General features: G+C 44.3%; 1 protein-coding gene across 2 annotated transcripts in view; it reads right to left on the minus strand.

Moving 5' to 3' along the window:
* RAB5C (RAB5C, member RAS oncogene family) overlaps nucleotides 1-20,266 on the minus strand; it is a 40,386-nt gene that overhangs the window by 6,779 nt on the left and 13,341 nt on the right. For both annotated transcript variants that reach the window (XM_033917943.1, XM_033917944.1), the window contains exons 2-4: nucleotides 14,697-14,968; nucleotides 5,020-5,171; nucleotides 691-813 (exon numbers count right to left, since the gene is read on the minus strand). In XM_033917943.1, the coding sequence (XP_033773834.1) occupies nucleotides 691-813; nucleotides 5,020-5,171; nucleotides 14,697-14,862 (441 nt within the window). In that variant the 5' untranslated portion in view covers nucleotides 14,863-14,968. The remainder of the gene's footprint in view (nucleotides 1-690; nucleotides 814-5,019; nucleotides 5,172-14,696; nucleotides 14,969-20,266) is intronic.

Raw genomic sequence — 20,266 nt, forward strand, 5'->3', positions numbered from 1 at the left:
GCAGCCTGAATTATCTACCTTTTCCCAGAATATATAAATTATTTTTAAATATCTATTATAACATTCAAAAAATTCTCATGAGTGTTTTAACAGGACTTCAGAAGTGTCACTCAAGGCTCTGTTATCCTCTCATTGCCTTGAACTTTATATACCCACCTCCTCATAAGTCATGTATTTTTTATAAATATATTTTAAGTCAATTTTTAAATAACTCTTAATAAACTTTAAGGAGTAAACAGAGACAATCACATTTATCTTTTAAACGCATTTGGTCCGTCGGCCAGGGGGAATAAATCAGACATGTTTCGCCAGAGCAAGTAACGGCTTTCTCAAGGATTTCCCCTCAACGCCGAGCTTCACTGAATGCTCCCACGGTTACGGACATGCAGCGACTAGGCAAAACCTCAACATATTTATCACTTCCTCTTAGCATCCTAGTTACAGCTACTGCCTCATCACATTGTTGCTGCCTTAAGGTCCCCCGACAACGATCACCTCAAGGTCCCTCTACCCGGTCTGTTTCAACCCATCACTAATGCAAACAGTCCCTCCTCTTTTTGTGTCTTGTTAATGTGCTTTGAACACCTTTACATAATCCTCATGCGTTATGTTGCGTCAAAGATACTACTGAAAATGGAAGCTGGCTTGCTTTCTAAGAATAGGGAACAATCCTGCTACAGAAGCACACACCTGGAAATCCACAGCTCTTTTGTTTAAAAGGTCTGCCTTGTTACCCGCTAATGCAATGACAATGTTGGGATTTGCTTGTCTCTGGAGTTCTTTCACCCAGTTCTTGGCACGTGCAAATGTATCCTGGAGAGAGCAAAGGAGAAAATTGATTAAAAATAAATAAAGGGAAGCTTCTCCCCTTTCTATACCAAATATCTTGCTACTCATCTCTTCTGTTTAATGACCAAGAACCTGTAGCAGGCTTTATATGTGGGCTGTGCAGCTGGACCATATCCAGAGCAGATACCTTCAACGGATGCTTTTTAAAATTTGCACTTTGTGTCTGTTGCTATTGTTTCGAAGAGGGCAAAGATAAAAAGCACATGAATGTAACAAAGGCTGCAAGCAGCATCTGAAGATGCAGAAGCGAATTTGAAGAAGATAAAGACAAGAGTACCACCAGGATTAATGGACCTTGGCTTAATATGAAATGCTATCCTATTACATTTCGCATTTTCATGGTTTTAAGATGCTCACTACAAGCTGAAATCTTCCATTTATCCACAGCAAAAGTGCAGTGTGGGCAGAAACAGCACAAGTGTTCCTTACACATACAACTACAACTTATTTCTAGAGCACTATCAGACATATGCAGCATTGTACAGCGTCAAGGAGGAGGCAGTCACTGCTTGAATGAGCTCTCATAGAACACACAGCATAGGCGAGCAGAAGGGCGAAGTTTCATGCCCATATCACTACACACCCTTCTCCTCCACCTGAAACAGGCAACTGAGTAAGTGCTGAGTAAATACTCCCTGCAGGAACAGGTGCCACACACTGGGCAGAGAACAGGCAGCAACAGCAAAACACACACACACACAGACCCTCCACAGGTTCAAGTACATACCATCAAGATTCCCCTCACTGCTCTGATAGTCCCCTTCCAAAAACAAAGCTTGATGCATTAAAAAAAAAAAAAATTGTACACAGTGGTAAATCAGAAGACACAAGAACGACTGAAAGAAGTGTCAGTGCCAAGTGATGAAGATCTCTCCACTTTAGGCACAGAATGAAGAGAAAAGAAATGTAGTCAGACCAAGAAAATGTGGCAGAAAGAGGGAGACATATTTCCCAATTAAACAAATGCTGCAAAATACTGCTATACATTTGTTGTGTAAGTTAAGGAAATCAGAGCCTGTTGTATTCTGCATTGAATTCTGCCGGCTGTTGCTAACTTGTAAGGTTTTCTGAACAGCTACTCCTGCTTATTTGTCATCTCTTACCATTCCCTATTCACTCGCTCGTGTACTTGGGTCTCTCAACGACAACCAGCTAGTTTTACCAGGTCCCTGTTCAGCCCAATTAGAGAATACTCAACAGTGCTTTTTTCTTTATGGCTCTGTTTGGAACTCACTATTATAGAAGCTATCCCTGAAACAATTTAAGAGAGCTGCCAAAGCCTGGCTTTGCCTTCAGGCTTATGGTGAGTGATGCTGGCTGGAGTAGTTGGGAGCGGACAACACTCCCTGCAAACTGTTTTAGTCTAGTATGTTTGAGTTCTGGTGGACATTGCTTTTCTATGACTGAAGTTCTCGTTTCTTCTTTGTATTGTTTTTAGATTGTAAAACCCTTTGACTTACACTGCTAAAGGCGGTATAGCAAGTCCTGATAAATAAATTGAAACACAAAACAGACAAACCTCTGAACTCACCATAAATCAAAGGAACAGTCGGAGCTGGCTCCGTTCCTTATTTTTTTCCTGCTTTCAAGCACGTCTTGGCAGGTTCCCTATACATATTAAATCTTATGAACGCCAGAAGGAAGGTCTCCGATACAATGCCATGTACTATGGCAAGAATTAGCAGTAAATCATACTCAACATACTCTGGCCTAAAAGTGAGATTCATCAACATGGTACATAGAGGGCAAGGCAAACAAAGTAACCTCCTAGAGATTTTTGTTTTCTCAGCAACCGCTTTGAATTTCAACAAGAAATGTTATGTACTTTTTAGTCAGCAGGTAGAAGAATACCTCGCCTTAGGATATTGACGATGAATTACAGAATAGGAGGTTTTAAATGCTGAAAGAACGTTCAGACTGCCACCTTTATACCTTTCAAGTTTATTGGTTTTTAATATACCGACCAACAGGTATGTAGCCGGTTTACAATAAAGATAAAATAGGAGCAAAATAATGCTTATATAGTAAAATTAATAAAAAAGAGTAGAGGGGAAGTGAACATTAAGGACGTTTGACAATGACAGACATGAAAGTGAGGTTGAAGAGGGGAGGAGGGGGAAGTGATATAATTAGTGGTGAAGAGAAAGAAAAGAAAAAAAAAAGGTTTGATTGTGAGAGAGAGGGGAAGGGAAGGAAAAGAAGGGGGCGAGGTCGCTTCGTAAAAGTGGTTGGGTGAATTGGTGATGGAAGATTCACGGGCAATAAAATGCGTCTTGAAATAAGAACGTTTTCGGATTCATGCAAAATTCAGCTGAATCCTGGAAAAGCCAGATTGTTGACAATTCCCACTTCCTAAGTCTGCCAATCAAGTGGAGCAGGCTTCGTCCAAGGCAAGACAAATCATGGGCTGCATACGAAGGGGTTTCGTCAGTCGTAAGGCGGAAGTCATTATGCCATTGTATAGATCCATGGTGAGGCCCCACCTGGAATACTGTGTGCAATTCTGGAGGCCGCATGATCGCAAGGATGTTCTGAGACTGGAGTTGGTGCAGAGAATGGCCCCCCGGATGGTCTCGGGACTCAAGGATCTCCCATACGAAGAACGGCTTGACAAATTGCAGCTTTACTCGCTCGAGGAGCGCAGAGAGAGGGGAGACATGATTGAGACGTTCAAGTATCTTACGGGCCGCATCGAGACGGAGGAAGATATCTTCTTTTTCAAGGGTCCCACGACAACAAGAGGGCATCCGTGGAAAATCAGGGGCGGGAAACTACGAGGTGACACCAGGAAATTCTTTTTCACTGAAAGAGTGGTTGATCGCTGGAATAGTCTTCCACTACAGGTGATTGAGGCCAGCAGCGTGCCTGATTTTAAGGCCAAATGGGATCGGCACATGGGATCTATTCACAGGGCAAAGGTAGGGGAGGGACATTAGGGTGGGCAGACTAGATGGACCGTGGCCCTTATCTGACGTCTATTTCTATGTAAGTCCATCGCGAAGGGCCCCCACTAAATTATGTGGACACAAAGTATGCATGTAAGTTTGTCGGTGGTGTCATTTGGCCCCGCCCACAGCAAGAAATACTAGCTGCCAGTACACAGTAAGAACTAATTTGTAATTCTACTATGAAAACTATCATAGTGAAAGAAGCTGAAATATAGGTATAGATAAGCCCCTTAGTGTGCAACTGTGGTGTAGTTTGGGGCACTAGGGACAATTTTTAGACATGATGGGATAGTTGACAGTGGGACAGTTTGCAAAGGTGGATGGGCTGTGGGCAGGTACATTTTGAGGCAGGGCAAAACACAAAATTGTACTTATCCTATCTTTCTTTACTAAAAACTGTAGTTCAACCTTTTACTCTTATATTCATGTATATGAAATCAAAACACTTATATTCAAAAAGTATATTCAATCAACTTAATCTCCCCCTCATTCCTATCCCATCTTTATTCCTTTTTCTTCCCATGTATAGCTCACTTCTTCAACGTCCCAAAAAGTACCTGATACCCAAGTAATCAACCAGTATCCTAATATCCCCAGATATCTACCAATATAAGGAAGCCGGATATTCATCAATGTAACGCAACCTGAAATTGTTTCCAATGTAATGCTAATCTGAATTATCTTTGTAATCTGAAATTTTTCCAATGTAATATAATACGAATCCTCAATTTGTAACCTGTACCAGCAATTTTCCAATGTAATGCAACCTCCTGGAAATGTCCAGCTCTCTTCCAATGTAATCCGCTTTGAACCGCAAGGTACAAGCGGAATAGAAATCACTAATGTAATCTAATGTAATGTAATATGTGATTTGTTTGATATTTGTTTATTAATTGCACCACTGAGTTTTAGATTGTAAGCCACCCAGAAAGAATGCTAATGGCGCGGGGTAGTAAGATTTTAATAAACTTGGAAACTTGAAAGGAGGAATCCTGTAACTGCTAGGTTTTCCCTATGTTAAGTTTCTATGCTAAGCTGGAACTTGTTTCTCTGAAAGCCCTGATCTGGTCTGGCTCGTTTTTGGACTTGACATTTTCCCCACCTGCCCAAGTTTCATCCTGTATCATTCAATCTTCTGCCCTCAGACGTACAAAATGTCAACCTTTTCCATTACCCATCGAGTTGGAGAGAATAAAATGTCTATTACCCTAACCGTACTTACTAAGTTAGCGATGTCATAGACAACAATGGCAGCCTGGGCTCCTCTATAGTACATGGGTGCCAAGCTATGATACCGCTCTTGACCTGCTGTATCCCAGATCTCAAACTTGACCGTCGTGTCATCCAGACAGACCGTCTGCGTTAGAAAGGCAGCTAGAATAAACAACTGGAATTAGTTTAGGCAGTCTTGTTTTGAAAACATTTTTAAAATTCAGAATACGCTGTCCTGAATGCTCCTGAGTTTAACTTGGCAATACATATCCAATCACTGCACGTGGTCTACGAAAAGAATCCATAAGGTTCAGACCCAGGAAACAGCCAAACAGGGATCTAAACTTGGAATATTAACAGGTGGCATTCTTTGTACTACTGTACTGTGAAAGGTAAGTTGCTGTTATTTATACAAGGGCTTTAATTCATTCCTTTCCAAACCAATGCTCAAAGCTTGTAACAATTCAGGAACAGAAATATATCCGACCCAGTTGGTATCTAGAGATAATGGAGGATGCAGTGACTTGGACAATGTCACAAACAGCATCAGTGGAAAAAGTGGAATTCAAACCTTGCATTCCCTGGTTCTTATACACACACCAAGTAAAGGGAAATCAACAACGTAACAAAGAAGGGAAGTCAGCTACAAAGAGTGAAACAAAAAACTTTTGAGACCTGACTCAGATCATATTTTGGTGTATCATCTGTGTCAGGGGTCTGAATAAAATGCTTACAGAAACATTAAAAACATCCATGTCATAATAAAATACTCAAATAAAACAAAAATAAAACAGATATAAAAGAATATATAGATGTATAAATCATTACATAAACAGCAGCTCTGAAGGAAAATTACCTGTAAATCAGGGGTGCCCACACTTTTTGGGCTTGTGAGCTACTTTTAAAATGACCAAGTCAAAATGATCTACCAACAATAAAATAAAAAAAAAACACAAAGCACACTGTACGCAGAGAAAATGTTAATGATCATTTATATTCCACGGGTTTTCAAAGAGGTCAAGGCTGCTGACTTTATGCAATGTCACCTCAGTAACAACTATCCAAAAATAGACAAATATACCCCCTCCCTTTTTACTAAACCGCGATAGCGTTTTTTAGCGCAGGGAGCTGCGCTGAATGCCCTGCTGTAAGCTATCAACAAAAATGAAATATTGTTAAATAACTGGATCTGTAATACATTACTTCCCATAGCAACATGATCCAAATAATCCAAAATTCTGATATAAAATCCAATATGAATTATTGTATCTACAAAAAACTTTACATAATATGCATACACTTGAACTTGCAAGCATTGACATAGTATAATTACTTGAGAGTCAAAGAAAAATACCATTATTGAAGTTTAATTTTTAATCTACATGTCTATCTTGCTTTATCTATTGGGGGGGGGGATTATTGCAAACATAAGATGTATTATTGCCCTCAATGTTATTTGATTTCTACAAATTACTTTTAATTTGATACTTTTATGCAGCCCCCGATGCAGGGGATATACAGATACAATGCCATTGTCAGGTTTCAAAATTTGCTTCCTTCACCCCTTTTTGTCCCCTCGTTCTTAGCCTGTTGAACTAACCACCTTGGCATTTTTTTTTGCTACTTCAGTTTGTCTGCGGTGTTCTTTGCTCAAATGTTTAAAGACAATAGACTGTTTTCAAACCAATTCTTTTGCACACCATTGGACCCCTAAGGAAGGCGTGTTCGCCGAAACACGGACCGTGTAGGGTCCGGTTGGATTTTTCATCACAGTATTTTTTATCATTGTACTTTTAAATTGAATTTTCATGGTTTTATATGCCAGTGTTTAATAAATTATCTCCAGAACATCTATATCCAGTTTTTTTTTTCATCGGTGGGTTGTTTTCACTTTGGATCATTGGGTCTCCCCATTTCTCTTTGTTGTGCTGAACTAACCACCAAGCCATTCCTCCACTCCTTCTGCAACAAATATTTCAAAGATTGTTCCCAAAATGAAATTTTGTGGCTTTCCTCTTTTACCAAACTTGTATTAATATCACAGACCCAGTATCTGCCTAGAGCAAATGTTCAAGAAACCCAAAGCTACTGCGTGGGCTTTAAGTATTTCTGAAAAATTCCATATATATTTATTTTTCCCTCTGGAAAGCTAATACAGCATTCATCCCAAGAGAGAAGTAAACCGTCCCAAAGTGATACTCTGGCTTACAGTTCAATTTACCCAAAAACTGATTGAGAAAAACAGAAGATTAAGGGCTCCTTTTATCAAGCCGCGCTAGCGGGGTTTAACGCGCGTGACCTTTCATCACGCGTTAACCCCCACACTGGCTAAAAACTACCGCCTGCTCAAGAGGAGGCGGTAGCGGCTAGCGCGGCCGGCGGTTTAGCGCACGCTATTACCCGCGTTAAACCGCTTGCGCGGCTTGATTAAAGGAGCCCTAACTTTCATGCTAAACATTCAGGGCTAGAGCGTGTGCTAGAGGTTTCAGCGCACTACAATGCCGCGCGCGCTAAACGCTAACGCCTCCATAGAGCTTGCGTTAGTATTTTTCATTTAGCGGGTGGTTTGCTAAAAAGCACAGTTACTTACCGTAACAGGTGTTATCCAGGGACAGCAGGCAGATATTCTTAACACATGGGTGACGTCACCGACGGAGCCCTCGGTACGGACCTTTTAACTAGAAGTTTCTAGTTGGCCGCACCGCGCGTGCGCGAGTGCCTTCCCGCCCGACGGAGGAGTGCGTGGTCCCCAGTTAGGATAAGCCAGCTAAGAAGCCAACCCGGGGAGGTGGGTGGGACTTAAGAATATCTGCCTGCTGTCCCTGGATAACACCTGTTACGGTAAGTAACTGTGCTTTATCCCAGGACAAGCAGGCAGCATATTCTTAACACATGGGTGACCTCCAAGCTAACAAAGAGGGAGGAGGGATGGTTGGCCATTAGGAAAATAAATTTTGTAACACAGATTGGCCGAAGTGTCCATCCCGTCTGGAGAACGCATCCAGACAGTAGTGAGTAGTGAACGTGTGAACTGAGGACCAAGTGGCTGCCTTGCAGATTTCCTCGATGGGCGTGGAACGGAGGAAAGCTACAGAAGCAGCCATAGCTCGGACTCTGTGGGCCGTGACAGCTCCTTCCAGTGAGAGACCGGCCCGAGCATAACAGAAGGCAATACAGGCAGCAAGCCAATTCGAAAGTGTCCGTTTGGAGACAGGACGACCCAAACGGTTGGGGTCGAAAGACAAAAAGAGCTGAGGGGCTGTTCGGTGAGCTCTGGTACGATCAAGATAGTAAGCAAGGGCACGCTTACAATCCAGCGTGTGCAACGCCTGTTCCCCAGGATGCGAGTGAGGCTTAGGGAAGAAGACGGGAAGCACAATGGACTGGTTGAGGTGAAAAGCTGAGACCACCTTGGGAAGGAATTTAGGGTGGGTACGCAGAACAACCTTGTCATGGTGAAAAACAGTGAAAGGTGGGTCGGCAACCAGTGCATGCAGTTCGCTAACCCTCCTGGCAGAGGTGATGGCAATTAGGAAAAGCACCTTCCAGGTAAGAAGCCTGAGTGAAGCTGTGGCAAGAGGCTCAAACGGAGGTTTCATGAGAGCAGAGAGAACCACATTCAGGTCCCAGACGACAGGAGGAGGCTTGAGAGGCGGTTTGATGTTGAAGAGCCCTCTCATAAATCTGGAAACTAGAGGATGAGCCGTGAGGGGTTTTCCGAGAATAGGCTCGTGAAACGCAGTGATGGCACTGAGGTGGACTCTGATGGAGGTGGTTTTGAGGCCAGCGTTGGACAGCGAGAGCAAATATTCCAAGACAGTTTCCACCGCCAAAGAGGTGGGTTCTTGATGATGCCGGAGACACCACGAGGAGAATCTGGTCCACTTCTGATGGTAACATTGGAGAGTGGCCGGTTTCCTGGAGGCGTCCAAAATGAGGCGGACCGGTTGAGATAGATTCTCCGGAGAGGTCAGCCCGAGAGAAACCAAGCTGTCAGGTGGAGGGAAGACAGATTGGGATGCAGTAGAGACTGACTCTGCTGTGTAAGTAGAGTAGGAAACACAGGAAGAGGAATGGGCTCCCTGGAGCTGAGTTGAAGCAGGAGGGAGAACCAGTGTTGACGAGGCCACCGAGGGGCGATGAGGATCATGGTGGCATTGTCCTTGCGGAGTTTGGACAAGGTCCGCAACATCAGAGGAAGAGGAGGGAAGGCATAGAGGAACCGATCCCTCCAGTCGAGCAGGAATGCATCCGGAGCCAGACGGTGAGGAGAGAAGAGTCTGGAACAGAATTGGGGCAGCTGATGGTTGTGAGGGGCTGCAAAGAGGTCCACCTGCGGAGTGCCCCATCGAGCAAAGATGGAGAGCAGAGTCGGAGGGTCCAACGTCCACTCGTGAGGTTGAAGGATGCGGCTGAGATTGTCGGCCAGAGAGTTCTGTTCGCCCTGGATATAGACCGCCCTGAGAAAGAGATTGCGGTCCGTGGCCCAGGTCCAGATGCGCAGAGCTTCCAGACAAAGGGGGCGAGATCCGGTGCCGCCTTGCTTGTTTATGTAGTACATGGCGACTTGATTGTCTGTGCAGAGGAGGAGGACTTGAGGACAGAGAAGATGTTGGAAAGCCTTGAGGGCGTAGAACATGGCTCTGAGTTCCAGGAAATTGATGTGATGACGACGCTCCTGTGGGGTCCAAAGTCCCTGGGTGCGTAGATCTCCCAGGTGAGCTCCCCACGCGTAGGGGGACGCATCCGTGGTGATGATCATAGAGTGGGGGGGCAGATGAAAAAGTAGACCCCTGGAAAGATTTGAGGAGTTCAACCACCATTGGAGAGATTGCTGAAGAGATGATGTCACAGAGATGGGATGAGAAAGAAGATCCGTAGTCTGTGACCACTGGTTGGCGAGAGTCCACTGAGGTGTACGAAGGTGGAGACGTGCCAGAGGAAGGACATGCACCGTTGAGGCCATGTGACCTAGGAGGACCATCATCTGTCGGGCAGGAATGGAGGGATGCATGAGTACCTGACGGCAGAGATGGAGCAGGGTCTGCTTGCGATCGGAGGGGAGAAAGGCCCTCATTAGCGTGGTGTCCAGAACTGCTCCAATGAATTGAAGTCGCTGGGTGGGAAGCAAGTGCGACTTGGGGTAGTTGATCTCGAACCCCAGGAGGTGGAGGAGAGATATGGTGTGATGAGTGGCTTGTAGCACGAGTTGAGATGAAGGTGCTTTCACCAACCAATCGTCCAAGTAGGGGAACACCTGGAGGTTGTGAGACCTGAGGAAGGCCGCCACCACTATCAGGCATTTGGTGAAGACTCTGGGGGAGGAAGCGAGGCCAAATGGTAGTACTTTGTACTGGTAGTGGTGGTGTAGTACCTGGAACCGCAGATAGCGGCGAGAGTTCTGATTGATGGGGATGTGAGTGTAGGCCTCTTTGAGGTCCAGGGAACATAGCCAGTCGTGTTGAGAAAGAAGAGGGTAAAGCGTGGCAAGGGAGAGCATTCTGAACTTCTCCTTGACCAGACACTTGTTGAGGTCCCTGAGATCGAGAATGGGACGGAGGTCTCCCGTCTTTTTGGGAACCAGGAAGTAGCGGGAGTAGAATCCCTGACCCCTTTGATCTGGAGGTACTTCTTCGATGGCATTGAGAAGGAGGAGGGATTGAACCTCCCTCAGGAGGAGGGGGGTTTGAGAGGAGTGTGAAGCAGACTCTACGGGAAGGTTGTCCGGAGGAAGAGTCTGGAAGTTGAGAGAGTAGCCGTGGCGGATGATGTTGAGGACCCACTGGTCTGACGTGATGACTTCCCAACGGCTTGAGAAAATGGTGAGACGACCCCCTATAGGCTGTGGAAGAGGCAGCGAGGGTGGATGACTGGCTATGCCCTGGAGAGAAGAGTCAAAAGGGCTGAGATTGTTTAGCAGGCTGAGAAGGCTTGGAGGGTTGAGTGGCCTGAGATCGAGCCTGGGCATGGTGCTGCTGTTGACGGGGTCGTCGAGATTGTTGAGGAGGCGGATTGAGAGGCCTGGCTGAGAACCTCCTCTGGTAAGATGATTGAGGCCGATAGGGTCGAGTAGGCGGAGCCTTCTTCTTCGGCTTGATTAGGGTGTCCCATCTGGTCTCATGGGCCGAGAGTTTCTGGGTGGTGGAATCCAGTGACTCTCCAAAGAGTTCATCCCCGAGACAGGGGGCGTTGGCCAAACGATCCTGGTGGTTGATGTCCAGGTCGGAGACTCTGAGCCAGGCTAAACGACGCATGGCTACGGCCATGGCAGAGGCCCGAGAGGTGAGCTCGAAGGAGTCGTAGATTGAGCGGACCATGTATTTACGCATCTGGAGAAGGCCAGAGATGTGTTGTTGGAATAATGGGACCTTGCGCTCAGGAAGGTACTTCTGGAGGGCAGACAATTGTTGGACCAAATGTTTCAGATAGAAAGAGAAATGGAAGGAATAGTTGTTTGCCCTGTTGGCAAGCATGGCATTCTGGTAAAGCCTCTTGCCAAACTTGTCCATGGTTTTACCTTCTCTGCCAAGAGGGGTAGAGGCATAGACACTGGAGCCCTGAGTCTTTTTCAAGGTGGATTCCACCAGAAGGGACTCATGAGGCAATTGGGATTTGTCGAATCCAGGGATAGGAATGACACGGTAAAGGTTGTCCAGTTTACGGGGAGCTCCCGGTACCGTGAGGGGATTTTCTAAGTTTTTATAGAATGTTTCCCGTAGGATGTCATGCACGGGAAGCTTGAGGAACTCCTTAGGAGGTTGCTCAAAGTCTAAGGCCTCTAGAAAGGCTTGAGACTTTTTTGAGTCAGATTCTAGAGGAAGTGACAGGGCAGCAGACATTTCTCTCAGAAATTTTGTAAAAGAGGACTGCTCTGGTTTGGAGGTGGCATCGGGTGCCGATGGTTCCTCATCAGATGAGGAGGGATCCTCCTCGGTACCGAGAGGAGTTTCCTCCCATAAGTCAGGGTCCCGGACCTCTGGTGCATGTCGAGACACCGGAGTGGAGGGCGCGGTATGGCGAGTCTTGGACAAAGATTTTCCAGAGCGCACCGAAACGGTACCAGGGGAGGAGGATCGGCGTCTATCTCGGTCCCGAGAAGAGTGCCGCTCCGCCTGGTGCCGAGGAGGATCCAATGTGGCTTGAGAAAGAACCACGGGATCGCTATGAAGTTGTTGGGCCGAAAGGATCGGCATGGAGGTGTTCACCGGTACCGAAGGAGTGGACACCGGGGGCTCGGTACGGGGCTCGGGCCGGTCTGGTACCGGAAGGAGCGGTGCCAGGATAGTGGGCAGCAGTTGTTCAAGCTGTTTCTTCAACTGCTCCTGGAGTTGAGCCTTTAAGATGGCCGAGATACGGTCATCGAGGGGTGGCATCGGAACCGCTTTCTTTTTCTTCGGTTCCTTAGATGCCGCTCCACGCCCCGGCGATGAGGAGGCCGATGACGAGGCACTCACCGAGATCGGGGCGGAGCGTTTGCGGGACCGGTTCGATGCCGGTAAGGACGGTGTCGCCACCGTAACTGGAGGGCGCTCGAGGGAAGAGGAAGGCTTCTTAGCCGGCTTACCTGGCGCCAGCGACGCCGATGCGGGGTCGGTCGGTGTCGAGGACGACGGTGCCGATTTTTGAGGTACCGCCGTTGAAGGTGAGGAGTCCATCGCCGACTCGGTGCCGAAGAGAAGAGTTTGTTGAATTCTTCGGTTTTTAAGAGTTCTCTTTTTAAGAGTGGCACAGCGGGTGCAAGAATCCGCCCGATGCTCCGGACCCAGACACTGCAAACACCAATTGTGTGGGTCAGTAATGGAGATCGGGCGTGCACACCGCTGGCACTTCTTAAAACCGACCTGCGGGGGCATGAAGGGGAAGACAGCCTCCGCAAAATCGAAGCCCGAGGCCTGTATACTGGCAACAGGCCCCGCCGGGGCAAAACGAAAGAAAAAAGGGAAAAATTAAAGTTTTTTTTTTTTTTTTTTTTGCAAATCAAAGAAAAAATAAACCCGAAGGTAAAGAAAGAAAAAATAAGGAAAAAAGCGCGAGCGGGAAGGCAAAAAAGTGGTTTCAACGGCCGTTGAAAAAACACACGCGTCTTCTTCGCTCCGCGGAAACGAAGAAACTGGGGACCACGCACTCCTCCGTCGGGCGGGAAGGCACTCGCGCACGCGCGGTGCGGCCAACTAGAAACTTCTAGTTAAAAGGTCCGTACCGAGGGCTCCGTCGGTGACGTCACCCATGTGTTAAGAATATGCTGCCTGCTTGTCCTGGGATAAACACTAGTGCACCTTAGTATAAGGAGCCCTCAGTGTTGGTATATAGAACCATATCATCTAAAGTAACCAATATTAAAATCGATGAGTTGACTGAAAATTTTAAAGTATTTAAATACTAAATTAACGGCATGGAAATCTAAGATGAACAGTTGCTTTAGTGTTAATGGTTGTTTGGATTATGAGACTCTTTGGCTGCACATGGGAAACAAGAGTGAACTATAAAGGAACGAGGGAAGACTACAACAAAGGACGACATCCATTTTGAAAAAGGTATGAGATTTACAGGCCCTATAATTTAGCTTAGATAGGTTCCTAAAGGATAAGGGGATTGAGGGGTACAGAAAGAAGTAGAGGTAGGTTATAGAAATAGTCAGGGACCACTTCACAAGTCATAGGCCTGATGGGCCGCCGCGGAAGTGGACCGCTGGGCGCGATGGACCTCTGGTCTGACCCAGTGGAGGCAACTTCTTATGTTCTTAGAATACAGGAGACTCTCAGTTAACCGGCACCCATGGGGATTGACAAATGCCAGAAAAATGTAGTTTCTAGCTGCTTATAGGCATAATACTATATCCCATACCATAAACTGCTCCAGACAAACTACTGGATATGTGGTAGGCAAAGCATAGGCATGCAGGTGTGGCGTGCCATGTTTATACTTAAATTTTTGCCAGAAATTGATTTCATTTAGAGTATTACAATATTTAAGATTTTTTTTTCTGGTTGCTCGAGAGCTCTGGTTAATTTGAGCTCCGGTTAACAGAGTCTACGGCAGTGGTCTCAAACTCAAACCTTTTGCAGGGCCACATTTTGGATTTGTAGGTACTTGGAGGGCCACAGAAAAAAATAGTTAATGTCTTATTAAAGAAATGACAATTTTGCATGAGGTAAAACTCTTTATAGTTTCTAAATCTTTTCTTTTGGCTAAGTCTTAATAATAATATTGAAATTTATAGCTAAAGCGACATATGATCAAGAAACTATTTTATTTTACTTTTGTGATTATGATAAACATACCGAGGGCCTCAAAATAGTACCTGGCGGGCCGCATGTGGCCCCCGGGCCGCGAGTTTGAGACCACTGGTCTACGGTATATCCTTGGCAATGCGGACAGACTAAGTGAGCCGACGGCAAAGACCAATAGGTTGTTTTCTGGTAAAATCTAAATTTGCAGCGTATTACATCAATAAGTCTTATTCTCTTCAAGAGAAATGGTCAATATACAGTGTGCTTAAAATAGTCTACTTCCCTTAGGCTCGTTTACATAAGGAGGCTAGAAGCATGATGGGAGAAATCTCAGCCTTGTGGTGCTATTTACACAGACGATGGCTTGGCAGCAATAATCTCAGCAGTAAACGTAGCCCAAAAGACCTCCGTAGAAAGATTCCGTTTAGTAGGACAGTGGGATGTATTTTGTCCTTACCTCCGATTGTGCTTTCTTGGTACTCATGAAACTGTCCTTTCACAAAGCGTAGCACCAGGCTGGACTTCCCCACTGCAGATTCTCCCAGCAGTACAAGCTTAAACTGGCAAATTTTGCTCCCAGCAGCTGGTCCATTTGCTCGAGCCGCAGCTCCCCGACCTGCCATGGTGTTACACGTCAGATACTCACAAATAAATCAATGGCACTGCTACAGTGAGGACACTGGGCCAGGTGGGAATTTAAGGCACTTTACAAGAACAGCAGGTTTGCAACTGAAGGTAGAAGAAAACAAAACAAAATGCATTAAATACATTGGTATGCAGGAAAATTTAGATTTTCTATGCTTATACTTGATCAGTAATCAACCTAATTTTTAAAATATTTCTAAAGCACTACTAAACATACCGACCAAAACCTCCCAGAGCAAGGAGTGGGGTAGTGTAGGAAGTCAAAGAGTTATGAATTATATGAACCAATGTCAAAATCTTAAAAGTGATACACTTCTCCCTCCGTATTCACGGTTTCGATTATTCACGGTTTTTAGCTTGATGGCTCCTCTCCCCAAATGACATCAGCTTGCAAAGAGAAATCGCTGATTCCAAGTGTTTACAGAGAAAATCGCTGATTCCCAGCACTTTCTTCACCATGTTTTGCCTCTACTTCAGGAACAGGCCAGGTCTCCCACCATGTTATTTGCGGTTTCACTATATTCACGATGGTTTTTAATAGAAAACAGTGAACATATGAAAAAAATGACATTTCAATCCTAAATTGAAACTAAAATCATTTTCCTTTCCTGTGTTTGGTGATTTTATTTTTCTAATCATCCTTTCCTTGTCTCTGGTTGCATTTCCTTGTGTCTGTGCTATTGTGTCTTATCCATTGACTGTTTTTCTCTTCTTCCCTTTCTGCACTTTATCCATCTTTGGCATTAACATTCACCTTTTTTCTGCTTTCTTCTCAAAGTCAACTTTTCCATGTCTTCCCTTCCCTTCCTATCTCTCTTTTTCTCCCTCCTCCTAGTGGTCCAACATCTCTCATCCTTTCTCCCCATCACATAGTTTGTGTATTGTAACACCATTTTTGAAGCTCATGCAAACTGCTCTGAATGAACTCCCCAGTTACCATGTTTCTCCCAAAATAAGACAGTGTCTTATATTAATTTTAGGCCCCAAAAATGCACTAGGCCTTATTTTCGGCGTATGTACATGTCATCTCTCCCTTCCTCTCCTTCACCCCAATTCTTCTTCTTTCCATTCTCTCCCCCACATGTGCATCTTTTCTTCTCTCCCTCCCATCCCTCGTGCAGCAGGATCCTTGCCAAGTTTCTATCCTACCCACCTTCCCATCTCTTGTGCAGCAGGACCCTTGCCCAGCTTCTATCCTTCCATCCCTCCCATTTGCAGCAGGAAGCTTACCCAGTTTCTATACTTCCATCCCTCCCATGTGCAGCAGGACCCTTACCCAGCTTCTATCCTTCCATCCCTCCCATGTGCAGCAGGACCCTTGCCAGCTTCCTTTCCCTGCCTCCCATCCCTTGTGCAGCAGAACCCTTGAGCGAACACTGCCCCCCCCCGAGCACCTGCACCCACCACGCAGCCGAAACCCCATCTTTCCCTCCCTCCCATCGGATCCCTGCCACAAGCCCTACTTACCTCCCTAAACAGCATTGGGCAGGCAGTATTTTAAACAGGCTGCTTCAGCCCTGTCTGCCCATGAATTCACTCTGCCGCATAACGACAGAGTGAATTCATGGGCAGACAAGGCTGAAGCAGCCTGTTTAAAGTGCTGCCGGCCCGACGCTGATTAGGGAGTTAAGTAGGGCTCGTGGCGGGGAACCAATGGGAGGGAGGGAAGGATGGGGATTTGGCTGCGCAGGGGGTGCTGGGGGGAGGTGCTTGCTCAAAGATTCTGCTGCACAAGGGATGGGAGGGAGGGAAGGGAAACTGCCAGTGAATCCCGGGACAAGGGCTTATTTTGGGGGTAGGGCTTATATTAAGACCTACCCCAAAAATCCTGCTAGGGCTTATTTTCAGGGAAACACAGTAGTAGCGGTATAGAAGCTTCCAAAAAACAAACAAATATCAACCGAGTATCCCTGCCCAAACTCCACCCCAGACCCACCTCCATAAAAGTACTAATTGTAATGCAATTTCTTCTATTCATTTTTCATATACACATAATATAAATCTTATTAACAATACATAATAACCACTGAATTAAACTATACACAGCACTCTGTATGCAGAGAAAATGTTGATCATCATTTATATTCTGTTTTTTTTTCCAAAGAGGTCAAGGTAGATGACCTTAAAATATCCAAGGTCTCCTGACATCTCTCTCCTTCCCTCCCCGTTTCCATGGTCTGACATTCTCCCCTTCCTTTCCCTCCCTTCCCAGTCCCAGGAGAAAAAAACTGCCAACAAGCAGAGCTTATTCTAATGACGGCAAGGGGAGTGGTCAGAGATGAAATCACTGTTTATTAGAGAATAACAAGTCAAACAAACAGGAACAAAACATGATGTGATTTTTATCCTACCACTACTAGTACTGATCATTTCTACAGCACTTCAAGAAATACATAGTGCCGTCCAGACATAAGTGTGTCCTTGCTCCATGCAGCTTGTATTTAGTCAAAATGCAAACGAGACACAAAGGGAACTATTGGGTTTGAATAAATTCAGCCACTTGCTTTTTTACGGATAGACTGTACAGGTCCTTATTTGCCATCTATGTTACTATTACAGGTCAATTCCAGAGCAGACAAGTGCCATATAGCTAACTGTGCACAGCATAATACCCATACTCTTATTCAGCAATGACTGGAAGCACTAAAAATAAAATCTCTTTACAAAATAATTTCCTGTTCCTGTTTAGTGCTGGCAAAGAACATTTTACAAAAGGAAAATGCTGACAAGTTTCCGATGATTTAGCTCTGGAGACTTACTGTCCACTTCACCAGATTCCTTCCCAGTTGACCTGTGGTTCTTCAGTTTTAGAAATGTTTTGTCGCATACACACTTGTGGCATCTACACTGAACTCAAGGCATCCCCTTCTGCCAAATCCCTGGCTTCTACTTATGAAATGCTTAAAAAATCCAAATAATCACAGTCATTACCATTAACAGCATCCTACACTATACTAAATTGTATCTATTTAAAATTGCATCGTTAAAGTCACCTTGACCCTATTTGTAGCGGGTAGAGCTTTGGATTCTTGCCCAGAAATAGCTAAGAAAAAAAAATTAAAAATTTTAAATTGAATCAGGTTGGGCAGACTGGATGGACCATTCGGGTCTTTATCTGCCGTCATCTACTATGTTATGTTATGTTACAGTACTGTATATTTACATCCGATTATCACTGCAAGAAGCAATGGGGAAAAACTGTCAAGAAAGTACGGACAAGCAAACTGGATCTCAGAGACACGATGGTGGATGTCGTGAAGAATGGATGTCGTGAAGAATGGATGTACTCTTTTGCCTTTACCTGCCGACATGTTTCTATTAAAATGATGAAATCTGATACACAGGGAGGCAAACCCCCAACAGATGAAAAAAAAAAAAAAGGAAATCAATGAGAGGGAAAGTAAAAGGGACAGCTGCAAGATAATACAAAGTGTAGAATGTGTATTTCTCTGTTTAAACATTTTTTATTAAGTTTCAAAACTTATTTTTTTACACTGCAATTTATAGGTTAATAACAGACAATAAAGCATAAAAGCACATACAACTTACAATTATTTATGCACATTCAATTTAACTACCCTCCCAATAAATAATTATTATAAATAACAGACATTTTCACCCACCCTGGATGTGCACTGAAATAACCAAAATTAAAACTATCCTGATGTAATATAAGATGCCAATGGGCCCCAAACCAATTAAAATATATTATTCTGCCCCAATATACCCACATTTATCTTCTCATTCCTATATGTGGAGCATAAATTTGGCCTCAAAAAACCCCCCAAAAAAGAATGATACCAATAATAAACTTACTCAAAAACAAAATATTTGGTAAAAATTTTTTTCCCTTGTTCAAACCACACGGGAGCAATAAATGCACAACCAGCTTAATTCCTTAAATAAATGGGTTTCAGTACGGGCTCGACTTTCCCTCGAATAACCAGAAGCCCCGGGCAGGTATTCATAAATCCTGCCCCGTACATCATAGTACCCTTATCTATTTTTGAAAAAGGTTAACAGTTAAATATAAAGTGCCAGCGTGCATCCAATGTGGAAACAAGAAAAAATATATACATTTGCCCACCAAAAAGAGAAGTTCTTCCAATTTTGTGTTATCATCTGCATTGCTACTCCAGTCAAAATTATGAGGAGACGACCTTTACAGCGATCTATGGGGGGTTTAATATGTAACAACGTACCACATATGACTATCTCATATGGTAACGGAAATGACTCAAGTATTGCATTAGAATGCGTATTTCTGAGCCACCACAAAACATGGCTTTTCATATACCATTTAGCCAAGGAAGCAACTCTTAAACTGGAAAGCTAGTTTGAAGTCCAAATGAAACAGGAAACAACCAAGGACTAGCAACGGTATTAAGGCTGGTCAAAAAAGAATTTGAACAGAGGCAAAAATCTTTCAAGCACATCAAATAGCAAGAAAACACAAGGGGATCGGCTGAACCACTAAAATACCACAGGAAAGGAGGACATGAATGTCAGAAAACCAATTCTTTGTTTTGGACTACCGTAATTACAGCAATAGCAGCAAATCACCAAGATCAAGTATTCGCCCCACAATTCTGAACATTCAAATATCAGCTGAAGTCCTGCTACTAATTTATTCAGATATTAAGCTCGCTCTTCCAATAATGCCTAGAAGTAGTTACTATTTGTTTAATTTTTATTCTGGTGCAATGTATCTAGGAGTCCTGAATCATAGGGTTATGTTCCTGAACTCAGATTGCTTGCAGGATGTCATATCTTTCGGCTCAACCTCCTCCTAAGTAGACTGACCCATGTCTCCTCAGTTGTTCCTTCAGCAAATGGATTGAGAAGGTGTTTTTTCTGTTCTGCCTTTGTTATTTTTAGGTTTTTTTGTTTTTTAAAAAAAATATGAATCCAGGGGCTTTTGGTATCCAACAGGCAGCTCTGACTGGGAGAACATAATAGCCTTACTGGGTCAGACCAATGGTCCATCAAGCCCGTTCTCACGGTGACCTATCCAGGTCACTAGTACCTGGCCAAAACCCCAGGTGTAGCAATATTCCATGCTACCAATACAGGGCAAGCAGTGGCTTCCCCCATGTCTCTTTCAATAACAGACTATGGACTTTTCCTCCAGAAACTTGTCCAAACCTTTCTTAACTTTTTCCTATCGTAATAAATTTTACGTTACACTGGTTCCAATTGTAATTATTTTAGCAAAGTTTTGTATTATTTACGGCTATTGTTATCATTTACGGCTATTGTAAACATAATGTAAATAAGTCATAAGTCTGTAAATTCAAATATTTTGTGTTCCCGGCTCTTTATTAGTCCATACAGACTGTTTATCCACGATGTCAATGACATTTTTGGAATGTCCCGTCATCC

This window comes from Geotrypetes seraphini, chromosome 13 (genome assembly GCF_902459505.1).
Source record: "Geotrypetes seraphini chromosome 13, aGeoSer1.1, whole genome shotgun sequence".
Classification (NCBI taxonomy): domain Eukaryota; kingdom Metazoa; phylum Chordata; class Amphibia; order Gymnophiona; family Dermophiidae; genus Geotrypetes; species Geotrypetes seraphini.